The following is a 17,786-nucleotide window of genomic DNA, read 5'->3' on the forward strand; positions in this document are numbered from 1 at the left end:
GATTTTAGCTCAGAAGGTCCATTTAGCACTTCTGGCTCCCAGAATGTAAGCCATAAATTGCACATAAGGCTGGAGAGATGGTCCGGTGGTTAAGAGCTTAAGGGGGATGGTTCCTCTTCTAAAAGATCCAGGTCCTAGCACCACATGGCCTCTCATCTGTTTACACCAGTTCCTGGAGATCTGTTGCCCTCTTATGGCCTCCATCGGTACTGCATGCATGTGGCGCATAGCCATCCTTCAGACAAAAACACCCGTACACATAAAAATTGTACGTGAATAATTTATGGGGTTTGTTTGTTTGTTGTTTGTTTATTTGTTTTTTGAGACAGAGTGCCATGTATTTCAGAATGGTGTCAAACTCACTGTGCATCTAAAACTGATGAGGACCCTGAGCTTCTAATCCTTTTGTCTCCACCTCCATGGTGCGAGGTTACAGTCTTGAACACCACACTAGGCTTATGCAGAACTAGAGGATCACACCTGAATTCCCTAAAGGTCACCCGACGATGTACCAACTGAATAACAGTATCGGCCCAAATTAGTATTCTAATCTGACAAGATTTATAGAAAAAACAATAGGAAATTAATTCCAATTTTGGTAGCTAAATGTGCTACTGTACCCCAAACAGAAGGGCGTTCACAAGGGGTTAGGCACTTAGACGCAAATGATATAAAACGTCAGGCTGCCTTGAACACGTTTTTTGAAGAAGCCGCATGTGAATAAGTATGCAGAAGAAACTGGGGAGCATGGAAAAGAAAGCCTAGGTCAGGCTGGAGAGATGGCTCAGCGGTTAAGAGCACTGACTGCTCTTCCGAAGGTCCTGAGTTCAAATCCCAGCAACCACATGGTGGCTCATGACCATTCGTAATGAGATCTCCTCCTCTGGAGTGTCTGAAGACAGCTACAGTGTATTCACATAGAATAAATAAATAAATAAATAAATAAATCTTTTAAAAAATGCTCTTAAAAAAAAAAAGAAAGGCTATGTCAAAATGGAGTCAGTGGGCACTAAAGTATGTATATACTGACATGCCTAAGCCCATGTCAATTCCCTCCACTGTTATATATAATATAATATAACACATATATATTATGAAGTTGGAGGGAGTAGGGGTGGACTTGGGAGGAACTGGGATGGACATGATCAGAGTACATTCTATAAAACTCTCAAAGAATAAGTTAAAATATTTAAAAACAACATTTAACGGAAATAAGAAAGAAAAACAAAACCCTAACGGCACCTGCCGCATGCCTGCCGCTCTGGCTTCCGGCCCCAGCCTGGCTTTGGCTAGCTTCTCGTTGGCTGCAGCTGCTGCTCAGGCTGCGATGTGTTGATTGCCTGGAAGGTTTGCCAAGGTGGCAGGAACTTCGAGTGCTCAATGTGTCTTGCACTCCGACTTCTAGGATGTGTGGACTGGGGCTGAAGATGGTGGCTGCTCCCGAGAGATCATTTGTTTGCAGCTCGTTGGAAAGCGGTCCTTGAAAGTGTTGGCTGATTTTGCCTCCAACCTAGGGAAGGACATCTGCACATGAAACCTTCCACAAGACAGATCAAGTCCCTCTCCTGGTCTCAATATCTGACTGCACCTAAGAATAAACATAGTCTATAAATTAGAATTAGAATTTCTCAGTTAAATACTAATAAATTGTTTTTTAAATTTCTTCCAGGGGCAAGCGTTTTTTCCACACTGTACCTGAACACGCGTCTCAGTTGTCTGGTGTGCACACACACACAGTAAGCTAGTTGTTCTGGTTGGGTCAGTGTCTTCACTTAAGGTTAAGGTTAAGGTTGTTTAAAACTTTTGAATGTAAAGATTTCATATTCAAGGAAAAAATGTCATGGACGGCAACTCTTCTTTTGAATGGCTGAAGGAAACCTTGGGGGTTGTTCTCAAAGGACCCACATGTGCCTCACATCTCTCTAACTCTGCAGCTACTCTCTGCGTGACTTAGGTTCTTACTGAGAAATTTTCACTCCTTGAGTCAAGGGTTTCTCCATGGCCAACTTGGTGAGTAGAAAAATGAGGAAGAGAAACCCAGTGGTCAGGAGAAGGGCTAACCTGTGCTACTTCTGTCTTATTTATGAAGCTTGATGCAGTGTACAGTGCCACACCCTCTGTTGAATATGAAGGAGACTGACACTTGTGGGCATATAGGAATAATAAAATTTAGGCCAAAGATTTTACCTGTAAGTATTGTTAGGATACATTTTCTATCAAAAAAAAAAAAAGAAAATAATCAAATATAAGACTTTATTCGCAAATATTCAAATAACTGTATCTTTGAATGTGGAAGAAGCTTACTAAGTCTAAAGATCAAAAGAAATGGGGGGACTGGAGAGGTGGTTCAGAGGTTAAGAGGCCCCCAGTGCTCTTGCAGAGGACCTGAGTTCAGTTTTCAACAACTATGTGGGTAGGTCATACCTCCTCTAATGCCAGTTCCAGGAGGTCTGATGCCCTCCTCCAATGACTGAGGGCATTCCATAAAATACAGAAAGTATGTATACCTTTTAAAAAATCCATGGAAATCTTGGAAAGTAACAAGTATGACATTTATGGCTAGACGGGTGCAGATGACATGAAGAGGCCAATACCCAGTCCTTGGGGAGGTAGTGTGTGGGTATCCTTGTAAAACCACCCTAGTCAAGATGGAATATATATATATATAAAAGGTCTGGAGAGTTGGCTCAGTGGATAAAGCACTTAGCACACAAAGGAACTGACTTTGCATTTCCAGAAGTCACAAAAATCTAGACATGGTGCATGTGCATGTGATTCCAGCGCTGTTACAGTGAGACAGAGGGAGACAGGAGCATCCCTGGATGTTCACAGGCCAGATGGTCTGAGGTACCCAATGGCAAAACACAAGAGGTTTTGTCTAAGATAAGGTAGACAGCAAGAATCAACACAAGAGATTGTCCTCTGACCCTCCGTGTGCACGTTGTGGTACGTGTGCATCCACACTCTCACACACACACATTATAAAGAGAAGATTAAATTAAAGATTTAAAAGCTGCTAGTGAAACTTTGGGAGTAGCCAAGTCCTTTTACACGTTTTTTTTTTTTGGGGGGGGGTGTGAAGTTGTATAGCTGTCATGCAGAACAGAATAAAGTTCCTCAAAACCTTAAAAATCAACCCCAGGTTTAGCAAGCCAGTTTTGGGGATATATCCAAAAGAAATGAAACGAACATGCAACAAGACCCATGCATGCCCAGGGGCTATCGCTGTATTAGTCACAGCAGATGGTTAACATAGATATCCACCGACATATAAATGACAGTGCGCTGTCCATACACAATAAGACATTCAAAGTAACTCTTGTCATTTGTAGAAAATGGGTGTTTCACTTAACATGTTACGTGAAAGAAGTCAGATACAGAAAATCAAATGCCACATGTTCTTGGCCATCTGTATATGCTAAAAAGTCAGTCTAATGTGAAATGATGCTGCTAGACAGGAGGCATTGCAGAGACTGGGAGGGGCTGGCTAGTGAGTACCCAAACACAGGAACACGGAAGTAGTAAATCCCAGCATTCCATAGGCCAGTCAGTTGATTATAAGTACAACGACCTAGTCTGTATTTTATTAATAAATAAGAGAAGAGCTCAAATTTTCCAAGTAGAAGAAAATACAAGTACAAGGTACTTTGAGCTACCATGATTGGGATTCTATATTGTACATTATATGTACATGAAATTATCATATGATAGTCCACAAATATGTACAATTAAAGGAATAACAAAACACCAATCCAATACACCATTGTTCATCTGAAACTGAAACTAGCCCATGTATTTTAAGAAGTCAGAAGGACCTAGGTAAGGAATGTAAGCCTGATAAAGAGAATTCTCATATCTAAAAAAATCATTCGACTTGTGTTCACACCCATGGTTTTACAATTTCTGATACAAGCCAAGATTGGTTGCATTAGCTTCTTACTATTACTCTGGGAGACACAAAAGGAAACAAATTATCTAAGTAGTACCAGACATCATAGTGAGTGGTCCAGTGACCTGGGAATGGATGGGTGCAGTGATTATGGAATTGGGTGCCATGCCAGTACTAGCAACACTGACAGGAGTTCCTGTTGGTTTTTTAGACTCATTTTTATCCAAATTTACGTTATCAGTAAAGTTGTTCGGTGGTGAATGGAAACCAGGGTTTATCCATGTTGAGTTCTGTGGGGGGACATCGGGAGGTTGTGCTGGATCGGGTAGTGTTCGGTGAATGCAGCACGATACTTTGTTCTTACACAGATATATGTACCGTTCCTCATCGAGACATCGGACTCTGCAGTGCCCTAAACTGTTCTTCCAGCATTTTAGTGTGGATCTCCTCCAGGCAGCTGCAGAGAATAAAAAGTAAATAAAAAATTAATTCTAGCATAGACATAACTTTCATTCAATCAGAAACTTACCTCTGCCCTCTAGACCAACACCAATGCACATCCTAAGACACTGAGACAAGAAAATATAAAACATTAAAATTGTGATATGTTATGTGCCCTCAAAACAATGCAGTAGAAGCACATGCCAGAGAGAGGGGGGAGGGGGAGAGGGGGGGTGAGGAGAGGTCACATTTGGTGCTGTTACGTAAACCTAGCCTCTTTTCATTTCTTGTTTTGCTTTTTTGAGACAGGGCTCACTCTGTGTAGCCCCAGTCATCCTGGAACTTGCTCTGTCCACCAGGCTGGCCTCAAACTCAGAGATCTTCCTGCCTCTGCCTCTTGAGTGCTGGGATCAAAGGTGTGCACCACCTAGACTCTTAAGAAATATGTACGAGAGAAGGAAAGGTCCACAGGGGGTAAAGACTGCTTCAGAAAGGAAGCAGTGCCACTTGGTCTATGTAGAAGAAGTCGCTGAGTATATGTGAGAGGCTTTAGGCACAGTAACAGGTCTCAAGTATGATGTGCAAAGCCCAGAGGTCACAAGGTAGAAAAGAATGTGAGGTAGTAGAGTTAAACTCCCAGGCCCTTTACAAATTCAGTGTTTTTTAGTTTATTCAGAACATGATGAGAGTTTAACGCTTAGCAGTGCTCCAGGTTAGTAAGTCCTGGGAGCTTTGTTGAGGGGCAGGAAATAGTGGGATTACTCACTAATGGCCTTCCAATAATAGTGGATTGTTACACTGTGACAAACTAAAGCTCTTCCACATCAACCTATTAGTGGCTGTAACTGAAATGTTACTGCAGACAGGTGGTTTGGATACAAGGTAAAGGAAACAACAAATGGAAAAACATAAGAGAACTGCTGGATTTCTGAACTTTCTTAGATGGAATTGAGAAGAAAAAAAAATAACAGAGGGCCAAGAATTTGCTTTGGGGCACATGATAAACCCAGGGTGTCAAGAAGGCAGTGGGAGCTCAGAAGAAAGGTCACAAGTGCAGATGTTCAATGCTTATAGACAATAGTTAAAGCTATGGAATAATGTGAGAGAAAAAGAGAGATGGTCAAGTTCTGCTAAGTTTCAGTATCGAGAGAGCAGATAGAGGCTGGGGCTGTAATCCAGTTGACTTGCTAGCACATACGAGTGCTTATTTGACTTGCTAGCACATACGAATGAGCCTGTGGTGCACACCTGAAATCCTAGCATTCTGGAAGTGGAAAAGGACAAGCAGAAATTCAAGATCATCCTTGGCTATGTATCTATTTAGAGACATTTTATAAATCCAAGCCAATTCATTTATGGAAATGGAAGAAAATCTTGATAAGCAAACTGCCACACCTTTAAAGTTAGTGAGTCTTTTCTTAGTACATGAAGGCTCTTTAAAAATCAATAGTCAGGGGCAGGAGAGATGGCTCAGCAGGTAAGAGCACTGATTGCTCTTCCAGGGGGCCTGAGTTCAAATCCCAGCAACCACATGGTGGCTCACAACCATCTGTAATGGAATCTGATGCCCTCTTCCGATGTGTGTAAAGACAGTAACAGATATTAGATAGATGGATAGATGGATAGATGGATAGATAGATAGATAGATAGATAGATAGATAGATAAATCTTTAAAAAAGCAATAGGCAGGTGTTTCAGAAATCTAGTTAAGACTCACAACCATAGCACCTAAATTCAAATCCTAGGAGAAATCATTTCACTTAGCAGATTGTAATCTTGGAAGATTAAAATTGAAATGAGGGACTGGGAGGATAACACGTAGCTGGCGGTGAAGAAGGCAGTCTTTGATCTCTCTCTCTCTCTCTCTCTCTCTCTCTCTCTCTCTCTCTCCCCCTTTCTCTCCCTCTCTCTTTCCCTCTCCCACTCTCTCTCTCTCTCACTAAAAAAAGCATAAATTTGCTTACAAATTCTCCTTGACAAATTGTTGGTGACAAAGAGTCATTTGCCTGCCTCAGTAAAGGAACACTTTCCTAAAAGTCTATCTGCCAATTAAATATAATGAATATCATTAAATATACTGGGAGTGGTGGCTCATGCCTGCCATCTCAAGACGTGGGAGGTGGACACAGGAAGACTGCAAGTTTGAAGCCAGCCTAGTCAACATGTGAGGGCTTATCTTAAAAAATAAGTCCCCAAGGCATTCTTGTACATTTGCAGAATGACCCACAATGGCTCATTTACAGCTTAATTCTTAGACATCTATAAGGGACAAGCTTGTAAATAGATTCATATCTACTAGAGAATCCTGGAAACTAGCGGCACTGATTGGTCCTGAAGGGGAAGCCTGAACCAGGGCTTTTAGGTTGGAATGGTATCTTCCTCTTCCTTAGACTAGTTGTTTTGATTTTTTTATGCACAAACCAATGACTACCATTCCTCAATAAAAACAGAAAACCAAAAGTATCAGTGTTCTAAACAGGGCCACAAGTGCATCACATTGACCTGAAACTGGAGGCTCAACTCCTCATCAGCCACGCGTTTTCCCACCACAGCTCTAGCCTGGCATTGAGCACAAACTTAGTGTCTCTTGCACAAGACAGCTCTGCAGAACGTGCAGCCTGGACCTCTTTACTGCATCTAAGACCAGTGAGAGGCTCCCTCTCAGGAGGAGAGTTTAGGATGGGGAGAAGGGTTAGGTCAGGAGGACACAGCCATAAAGTAGCTATGGGAGAAGAGTAGGGAGGTCAAACTGACACGGAGTGGTTTTCCAGAAAGATCACCAGGTCAGCTCAGAGTGTGGAGGAGAGTCTTGCCTTCTAAAGATTCATCTCAGACTCCCCAGAGAGCAGGGGCAGGGGCTGCCAGAAGAAGATCCTTCTTTCCTTCTGACTGATTCAAGTTGAAGTGATACTCCTTAGCAGCACCAAGGATGGCAGGGAGGGTGAGGGGGTAGGCTCAGCTCAACAACTCACCCAAACTCCACCATCCCCATTTTATAAGGTCCCATTACCTTTGGTCACCTGAGTTAGCAACCCACAGATAATGAAGGCCAGTGCTGGAAAAACCATGGCTTCAGAGAGAAAGAGAGAGTGATCTATGTCCGGAGGAAGTCAGAATGCTTTATCCAGCAGGCGATCTAGGTCTCTGCTTTATTGGTGTCCTGAGTGCCGAACCGGAGAAGTGAGCTTGCTACACCATCTGGCCTGCCAGGCCAATCATTTGCATGACACAGTTATGCCCAGCACCAGAGATCATTAGAGAAAAACAAAGTCTTAGGAAATAAGGTGTAATCCTGGATGGAGAGAACTCCCAAGAGGAAGTTTTCCTCAAAACTAGTGGGGTCAGTTTCTTCTCTGTCCACGCGCAGCATCCTGTATACATCTAACAACAGTAAAATGGTGTGTGAGATTACCTCTATGGCAGACCAGTGGATCATAGTATGTAGCAAAGTGTTTGTCTTTTCTCTGGCTGTCATCCCTAATATAATTCCCTGTGAAAGAAGGGAGATGCAAAAAAAAAAAAAAAAAAAAAAAAAGACAGAAAAATCTTTTATGTCCTGACTCAATGGATCATTAAATAGAAGGGATCAGGAATCACAAGTCAGAATAGAAAAACAAGATTGTCTTTTCTCCATTCCACATTCCCATTTAACCCCACTTGTCCAAAGAATTAAGTAAGACACAGTATACTGGGAAAGGTGAAATATTTTACTTTATTTTATTTTATTTTAGCTTCTTGAGACAGGGTCTCTCTATATAACCCTAGCCAGTTCCTGTCCTGGAACTCACTATGTAGTCCAGGCTGGCCTTGAACTCACAGAGATCTGCTTGCCTCTGGAACAAAAGGCTTCAAGAGGAAGAGGAAAGGGAAGAGGGAGAAGGAAAAGGAGAATTAAAAAAAAGAGAGAAAAATATGCCTAAGGTAATTGGAAGAAATGAAATCCCAAGAGCTAAATGTCATGACACTGACAATAGGAGACTCACAGAGAGGAGCCGACGACAGCAAGTTCACCCAGTACAGGAGCCTGCAGCTGTGGCTACAGTGAAGACAGACCGAGATGATCACAATATGGACTGGAAGGGAGGTCGTAATGACCAACCCCATTGGTGGTAAGAGGGCAGTAACTGAATGTAATATTATACCCACGATGTTTATTGATAGATGAGATGAATCAGGTCCTTGGAAGACATGCAAACAACCTGACAGTGAAAGTTTACCCAAACAATCGTGTACCTGAATCAAAACACTAAATGAACAGTTTTCAATCTTCTCCTGAAGAAATAGTCAGGCCTAGATGGTTTCAGTCAAGCAGGCAGCCTCAGATCTGAATAGGCAGCCTTCCAAAGAAGACAAATGCATGTTTGACAAATATAAAGGGATTTTCAGCTCACCAACATTGGGCTGAATGTAAAATAAAACCACAAGATGCTTCCCCAGGAGGATGTAACTTACTAAGAAGTTCCCTGCAGACGCTCAACGGTTAAGAGCTGCTCATCTAGAGGACCCAGATTTGATTCCCAGAGCCCACAGAGTGGTTCAAAACCATCTGTAACTCCAGACCCAGGGATCTGGTGCTCTCTTCTGGCCTCTGTAGGCACTGCAGTCATATGGTACACAGACATGCATGAAAGCAAAACACTGTGCTCATAAAAGTAAGTAAATCAGAAGAAAAGTAATGGAGATAACAAATCCACCAGATATGAAGATCTAAATATAGGGACAAAAACCATGGGAGAGGTAACATGAGGCGCCTAGAAGACTGCTCTCCACAGCAGTTACCAAGGAAATAAACACTTCAAAGGTTGCAGTGCAATTACTCTCATTTAAAAGCTTTAAGTCAGCGGTTCTCCACCTTCCTAATGCTGTAAGCCTTTAGTAGAGTTGTGGTGACCCCCAGCCATAAGATTATTTTTGTGGCTACCTCATAACTCTAATTTTGATACTGTTATAAATCATAATGTAAGTATCTATGTTTTCCAATGGTCTTAGGTGATCCCTATGAAAGAGTCGTTCAACCCCAAAGAGGTCTTGACCCAAAGGTTGAGGACCACAGCTCTCCATGGTGACAGAAGAGCTCAAAGGAACTCAAAAAAGACATATAAAGTTTAACCAAACGAAGGAGACACCTGAACAAGGAATTCCGCAGAGTCAGTGATTTCTGTAGAAGAGCCTTGGAAATGTAGACTTGATAAGGAGACCAGCAAACACGGCTGCAGGCACCACCCACAGACCAGCTCAGAAGAAAGAATATCCAAATTTGAGGACTTTTTTTTTTTAAATTCCAATCACACAAAAGGAAAAAATTAAAGATAAAGGAAGATAATTCACTACAGCTGGAATCTCCCTAGCTCTGGTTTGGAATGCCTGGTCTCATGCTGGAAGTCCTCAGCTGAGAGGCTATGACCTTGAAGGTTCCAGACGGCGCAGTTCATGACTAGGAGGAAGCTTAAGGCCTCTCGTTCCAGCCTCACACTCTGAGCTCTGCTTCCTCTCCTCTTATGCACTGAAATGTTCTAGAACCATGGGTTAAAATAAACTTTCTCTCCCATTTTTGTCAGGTACTTTGGTCACAATGACACAAAAAAAAACAAGGGACATACGAGATTCTCTAGACCTTTGGAAAACCATCAAGTGGGAAGACACTGGCATTTTTGGACCTAAAGGCAAGGAGAAAAAAACTAATGGCTTTTCTTTTTATTTTTTTTCTTTTTCTAAAAAAACAAAACAAAACAAAACAAAAAAACCTGCTCAGTGAGAGGATGCCAGAAAAGATTCCCCAATCTTGGAGGACATGTGGACAATCGTCATATGCAGAAGGCTTATGGAAACCTAGCAGATATGAATAGAAAAGATCTTCGTTGTAGCTTGTTACACTCAAAACACCAAAGGTGCAAGGCAGGCGCTAGAGACAGCCCAAGTGGATAAGGGTACTTGTCACTACTGCAAAGGACCTGTGGTCAGTTGCCGGCACCCATGCGATGCTTCACACCTACTGCAGTTCCAGGGGCCACGGAGTCCTCTCCCTGTCTCTGCTCACACCAGGCATACGCATGGTGCACATGAAGGCGAAACACGGGTACACTTTAAATATAAAAAGTAAATAAATCATTAAAAGCAGACAAAGGAAAATTAATATGCAAAGGGAGAGCATAAACTCCCACTTAAAGAACACTCCTATCAGACAAACAGGAGATTTCTTTGGAGTCATAGACCATAGGAGAGAATGAAATGACGTAGTCCAAGCCCTGGATGAAAACGGCTGCCACCAGGAATCATTATACAAAGCAAGGACAGCTTTCAGAAATGAAGACCTCCCAAGGCAGTGAGAGCATTTACAAACATCAAACTATACTTACGAAAGATGCCTAAGAGGATCCTAGACCCAGAGGCGGAGGAAAGATGAAGACACAGCCGTCACTAGAAAGGCTGATTCGGATACTCACGATACAATAAATCGACAAAATTCACAGGGGAGCAAGAGTAGAAAAAATCCAGCAAAGATATGCAAACCAACTAGAATACAATCAACAAAATAATGTTAAAATGTCCTTACCCCCTCAATCATGAACTTAAATGTAAACAGGCTAAATTCTCCAATGAAAAGGAGCAGACCAGGCCAAAGGATAAAGAAATATAACACAACCACACACTGCCATCTGGAAACTCACCTCACCAATAGAAATGTGTCCAGATGGACAGAAAATAGAGACTTAAAGCAAGCAGGAGTGTCTGTTCTTATGCCTAATAAAGGTAATTCTGAGACAAAAAATAATTAAGACAAAGAAGGCCGAAGACAAGGAATGATTGAAGGAACAATTCAAAAAAAGATATGATTACTATACATGGCTCCGTGTGCCTGATGTACAGGACTTGGTTCTATAAAACAGACTCAAAGGAAAGAAAGATAAGCTACAATCCAATAATAGTGAATGACTCACATACTACACTCTCACCAGCAGACACATTAACCAGACAGATCATGAGGCATGAGTGAAGTGCACTGGGGACCAGACGGACAGACGGACAGAATAGTCAGCACAGGACTACCCAGTACATATAGAGTAGATCCTTTTCACTCCCGTGTAACTTCCTCTAGAACATGCCATACATTAAGTTACAAAACAAATACTGGTAAATGAATTAAAATATTCTCTCTATTTTCTTATCACAATTAGACAACAACACAAGTCAATAATAAAACAGTAGGGATTATGCCATGAAGGTAGTTTTTTTTTTGTTGTTTTTTTGTTTTTTTTTTTTTAAAGAATTTTTTACTCTGTAACCCTGACTGATCTGGAAGTTACTATGTAAACCAGGCTGATCTCAAACTTAAAGAGATCAGCCCGCCTCTGCCTCCGCAGAGCTGAGATTAAAGATGGAGCATACACCCTTGAATGAACTTAAAGGAGAACTAACGGCAGAGAGAAATTGCCTTCAAACTGTGTATATATGCTAAAGAATTTATGTCCAAGAAAAAAGAGCTTGGAAATTAAACAACTAAAAAGAGCCCCTGTAGAAAATGGGCAAAAACCAATTACAGACACTTAGCAGAGGAAGCTACGAATGACAAGACACTCTTGTAAGATGTGTGACAGTGTTGGCCGGTAAGGAAGCATTTCTTAAGGCCAGGAAGCAACCTGGCATCGTAGGACAGCTGGGTGTGGGGTGCACATCCATAAACACCGCATTTGGGTCAGAGACTGAGGGGAAGTGGGGTTACACGGTGAATTGAGGGACCCCCAAGCTACTACTACAGTGAGATGCTGCCTCAAAAGCCAAGAGGTGGGAGACAATACTTACATCCTAGAAAATACCACACAAGTGTTCATATTGTGAGAGTCACTCAGCAATAAAAGAAACCATGAATCAGAATAGCGTCCTCAGGAGGCTGCCCACTAGGAGTCCATGCATCCAGCACTCTCAAAACCACTGACTGGTGGAGATGAAAACCCAGTTGGTTTCTAGAGAAGAGAGATGGTGAGGTGAAGGCTGGACTGACTGGAAAAGATCATAGCGACTGTGTGTCCCCAGGAAAGTCGGTTGCCCTCTCTGAGCTTTAGTTTCCAATTCCATAGAATGGTCATTATCATCCCCAGTCCCACATTCTGGTCGATTGTATTTCGCCTTATAAACTTTCCTGCCTGTCTTCGCTGGCCTGATATTTCACTTCCTTTTGCAGAGACTTCGCACCATTTTACTGGCCTGATCAATGCTGTCTAAAACAGCACCAGACCCAGACTCTGGTGAAAGGATTAGGCATGCCTTGTTGTACCCGCTACAAGTCACACTGCCAATGACACCAGCCCACGCCAGGGGCATGCCATTCAGTCCAGGTAAGTTTCAGATGGAGAGGATGAAGTCAAATTTGAAATATCACTTAAGAGTAACCCCAACCCGTATCCCAGCCTGGACAAACCCTATGTGGCTGTGTGTGGTCTGAGGCAGGCGGCCCCGCCATTTCTGGATTTCAGCCAAATTTATTTCTCCTCACTCTACTGCAGCACGCTCTCCTCCTGCACTTCCTAGAACCTCCTGCCGTGGGGGCTCAGGCCTCGATGTTCTTTCTGCCTGGTAGACTCTGGATTCTCAGAAGGGTCGTTAAGTCCTCAGGACATTCAAGTCACATTTAATGTCCTGTCACTTGCTCATAGATTCCTTTCTCAACTACTCTGCCTAAAGTGTTCACACATGCCACACACACACACTCACACCCTCACACACCCTCACATACCTTCATACACACTCCATACCATGACCACACACACATACAACACCATGATGATACATATACCACACTTACACTACATTCACACAAACACCACATACCTACAGCATGACTATACACACACACACACACACTCACACACAAGTCACACACACTAGACATACACACTATGATTATACACAAACACATCCTTCCAAAGCACACACATGAACACACACAAGCACACACACACAGACCATGATTAATTACACATATACACACACCATGACCACATATACATAGCACCATGATGAGACACAGGCACCACATATATGCCACGTACACACAACATGACTATACACATACACAAGACACACTAACACCATGAGGGAGCACACACTCCCTCATCCCACCCCCACATACCACGATCACACACCAAACACGTGCCATGACCACAGACATCACAATATAGCACATTCGCACATATATACATATAGCACATATACACATATACTCATATGCCACACACATATCATGACTACACGCACATCAGACACATATACACCACACATTAACACCATGACTCGCAAAAATACCCAACCCATAATCACACACACATACACACACACACACACCCTCACCCTCATACACACACACACACACACACACACACACACACACACACACACTATCACCTTGCTTGTTTCTTTTGTCCTCACCCTTTGACTTTGACCCTCCACGCTCTGGGCCCACATTGTCTTAGCTAAGGAATGTCAGCTCCTCTGTGGTCTGAGGGGTAGGCATGAGGTCTTATACTGTTTATTCCCAATCTTCCCCCTCCTGTGCTTTATTTATTTGCATACAGACAGGTTCTTCCATAGCAGCCCGAGCCTTCCCTGAACTCACTTCACAATCGAGGATGACTTTGCACTTCTGATCCTCCTGCCTTCACCTAACTCCCCAGTGCTGGAATGGAGTTGAAGGTTTGATTCCTGCCGAGCCAGCTCTGCCAGCTGGGCTCCGTCTACAGCCAACCTGCCTGTTCAGCCCATGTTTTCAAAAGGAGTACGTTTATTTATTGTTTGACAGGTTTACAATGTAAACAGTGTATCTTCATCCTACTCACCCCAGCTCCCCTTCCCACCCACCCCCTGCACCTCAACATGATCTTCCCCTTTATTGTTGCTGACCCTGGGAGCCCCGTCAGTGCTGGCCTTAGAATGCTGTGCTGGCTTAACCTGCCCTGCACACAGTGGGCACACAGGCATGGCAGCCTGTCTACACCTGCAGGCCTCTCAGGCTCCCAGTTGTCCCTGAGGCTATCAGTATGTGAGAAAATGAGCTAGAAAAAACTGCATCCCCTCCATGGCGAACATGGTGCAGAACCAGGCTGGAACCTGCCCTGTCCACAAAGCGGCAGGCTTACTGTCCTCTTGCCAAAGGATGTCCAGAGCTGACCCAAATACTGGATGAGCCACTTTCAGCATTGACGTGCAGAAGGCCCTTTGCCTTCCTCAGATTTATTGCCCGTGACTAGGCCCTACCTCGGTCATTAAAACCAAAATCGGTAGGACTTGGCCCAGCACATTCAGCATGCTGCCGACTCGCTGCTCCACCCTCTTGGGACACAATAAGCTCTGGTTCCTGACCTTAGCCGTCCTTGTGGTCCTGGCTCAGACATCCCCAGGTAACCAAAATGGTGGTGAGATGGGGAAAGGCAGGGCAGCATGCTACCCACTGAGTCTTTGGGAACATGCCCATGGGGTCAGGAGGAATAATAGCCCGTAGGGATCGCTGAGAGAGAGCCTTGCTATGCTTGTGTCTTCCAGACCTGGGATGTAGCTTGGTGGTAGAGATGCTTGGGGAACGTGTGTGAGGCTCTGGGTATGATCTCCAGTACTGGGATGGGAAGGAAGGGGGAATGGAGGGAGGGAGAGAAGAAAAAAGGGAGAGCAGAGGGGGAGGAGGGAGAGAATGAAGGGAGTGAGAGGGAGGAAAGCAAGGAGGAATAGAGGGGAACAATTGTATGGCGGGAGGAGGAAGGAAGAGAGGACTGAAAAGGGTAGAAGGGAGGAGGGAATAGAATAAGGGAATATGAGGGAGGTAGGCGCCAACAGGAGGAGGGAGACAAGAAGAGAGGGAGCAGTAGGCAGGGATGGGCTGCCTGTGGTCGCACTGATGCTTCTCATTGGGGGAGCTGGAGAATGCAAGCAGAGAGGAAGCAAGTCCTTGTCCCCTGGCGACAATGCCTCTGCTCCCAGTATCTCCAGTCTGATCCCAGTCCCCACCACTGGTCCCATCCCTTACAGTCACCATGGTGCGTGATCTAGCCAAAATCTAGCTCCCAAGAACTCAGTTCCTTCACCTCGGCCCTGAAGCAAGCAGAGGAGGCATCTTGCTCTTAGAGTATGTGCTGGGAAATGCATGGGCAGATGTTGGGGATCTACAGGCTCCTCCTGGGCTGCAGACATGGAGCTGTTGTTAGGGCAGAAGGTTGTGTGTGGCAGTCGGAGGCCAACATCAGATGTCTTCTGCTCACTTTCCACATAATAATAGTTATTATTATTTTTATTAATAACTGTTTTAGGATAATGGCTGTGGTTCACTATGTAGACCAGGCTTCAGAGATCCACCTGCTTTCCAAGTTCTGGGATTAAAGATGCCTGGTACCATGTTATTTTTGAAACAGCACTATTTCTGTGCCTGGAACACATAGAATGGTTTGGCTGCTTGGCCAGCTGAGCTCTGGGGATCTACCTGTACTCCCCCAGCAATGGGATACAGCTGTGTGGTGTCAAGCCCAGCTTCTATGTGGGTGCTGGCTCCCTACACCTCCATCCTCACGCCTACAAAGCGAGTGTGTCCCCTGCTGAGCGATCCCCTGGCCAAGCTCCTGGCTTTGCTATTGGATTTCTGCCCATCTTCCATCTTCCACTGATTGTTCTAGAGAGTAGGGGGAGGGGAGGAAGAAAAGGTCTATTCTTGGTTACCATGGATCATAAACTGCCTTAAGCTCTGGAGAGGACAGATAGCACAGAGGAGACTGCTGCGGTTGTGACTCTTCAGAGAATGCCAGCACATGGACCGCAGAATCCTAACATGAGGGCAGGAAGTCAACCTGTTTGGTTTTTCCAGTTTTAGTGTCCTGGGAGAGAGAACTCAGATTTACTTCCTAGGAGAGGACTTGGGGAGACAAGGAGAGAGAATTTGTAATTCACGCTGGGGTCTCAGTGCCTCCCTGAACCCACCGTTCTCACGGGTCTGCCCACATTCTTGGGATATGTTCTCTTCACACGGTCCCTCTCTGCTCACTGTGACAGAGGGATGGTTCAGAACCTGCCATTACGGCATGGGGAAATGCAGGCGCATCTGCAGGGCCAACGAGAAGAAGAAAGAAAGGTGTGGAGAGAACACTTTCTGCTGTCTCGGAGAAACGAAGTCAAAACTATCCCACATCCCAACGACCAAAGAACGGAAAAGGGATGGTAAGTATCGGTTTCAGGCTTCTGGCTGCTTCTGGCTTCAGAGCTTCAGTTGACACCATGACAAGTTGGGGACATAAACGATACCCTATGCTGGAGCCTCTGGGGGTTCATTAATCAGTATCCAAGCTAAGGGGCCTTGACTGGGTCATCGAGTGTCCTCCTTTTCGTAAAGATCATACACTTAGGTTAATATATCTCCAAACTCACATAGAAGTGGGGAAGGTGCAGAGGAAATCTGGACCCATCGGTAGCCTGTGGCTAAGCTCCTTTACCTACTAAGGCCTCTGCTCATCCTTGAAATGGAACTCTCAGCCTAACTACTAATTCAAGAGAGCTTTTAAGCTCCATTCTTCAGATCACCATGAGCAGACACTGCTTTCTTGGTCAAAGGGGGTGAGGTGGAAATCAGTCTATAGTCTACTGGCCAGTCACAATCCTGAAGTGTATAGGACACACTTCTTGGTCCTTACTGCCTACCCTATACATGCATGACCTTCCAATGGCCTTCAACCCAATGACCTTCCAACAATCTTCAACCCAACAACCTTCTAAGTTAGCCTCCAAGGCACCTGTACACCACCTCCTGGCTGTCTTAGCTACTTTTCCCAATGCTGAGATAAAACGCCCCTAACAAAAGCTATGTAAGACGGGAGAGCTTAATGTAACTTCCAGTCGGAGGGATTCCTTCTGCCATCGAAGGGAACCACAGCATCAGGGGCTCGAGGCAGCTGTATCCACAGCCAGGAAGCAGAGAAGGCTGACTGCATGCTCAGCTCGCCTTTCAGAAATGCAGTCTGGGATCCACTTCCCAGCCTCCAGTCGGGGTTGGCCCTGGCATTTCAGTTGACTTTCCCTCGCTGGCATGCCTAGAGTCCTGTGTCTTTGGTGATTCTAGATCTTGTCAGGATGGCAATCAATATTAACAGTCACACGTCCCCCGACTATTTTAGTTGGGCAGCCATCCTCTCACCCATGGCAAAAGCTTATAAACTCAACTCCAAACCTCAGTCCTCCAGAATGTGAGACTTGGAGAGAGGGTCTTTAAGAAGGTAACGGAAGTTAAATGAGATGGTTGGGGTGGGGTCCTGATGCTGTATGATTAATGTTCTTGTGAGAGGAGACTTGGACCTAATCATTTGCATGTAATTATGACACACAGAATCATGTTAAGATCCGAGAAGATTCAAGGCATTGGCAAGCCAAGGAGAGAGGCCTGAGGAGAACCAACCTTCCTTTGGACTTTGTCCCCTGAATTTGGAGAAAATAA

General features: G+C 44.3%; 1 protein-coding gene across 1 annotated transcript; it reads left to right on the forward strand.

Annotated features, from left to right (window-relative positions):
* Positions 1–14,627: 14,627 nt before the first annotated feature.
* Positions 14,628–17,542, forward strand: Defb115 (defensin beta 115). Its single transcript, XM_052181715.1, has 3 exons — positions 14,628–14,721; positions 16,355–16,519; positions 17,415–17,542. Exons 1-3 carry the CDS (start codon positions 14,628–14,630, stop codon positions 17,540–17,542), a joined length of 387 nt encoding a protein of 128 aa, XP_052037675.1.
* Positions 17,543–17,786: the final 244 nt, after the last annotated feature.

Source organism: Apodemus sylvaticus, chromosome 5 (assembly GCF_947179515.1).
Source record: "Apodemus sylvaticus chromosome 5, mApoSyl1.1, whole genome shotgun sequence".
Classification (NCBI taxonomy): domain Eukaryota; kingdom Metazoa; phylum Chordata; class Mammalia; order Rodentia; family Muridae; genus Apodemus; species Apodemus sylvaticus.

What these genes read in the sequence shown, in the direction of transcription:
- Defb115 (XM_052181715.1), top strand. Translation starts at nt 14,628, where the DNA reads ATGCTGCCGACTCGCTGCTCCACCCTCTTGGGACACAATAAGCTCTGG. An exon ending in CCTGGCTCAGACATCCCCAG is followed by an intron (nt 14,722 to 16,354) that starts GTAACCAAAATG and finishes TCACTGTGACAG; the next exon opens with AGGGATGGTTCAGAACCTGC. An exon ending in CAAAGAACGGAAAAGGGATG is followed by an intron (nt 16,520 to 17,414) that starts GTAAGTATCGGT and finishes TGGTGATTCTAG; the next exon opens with ATCTTGTCAGGATGGCAATC.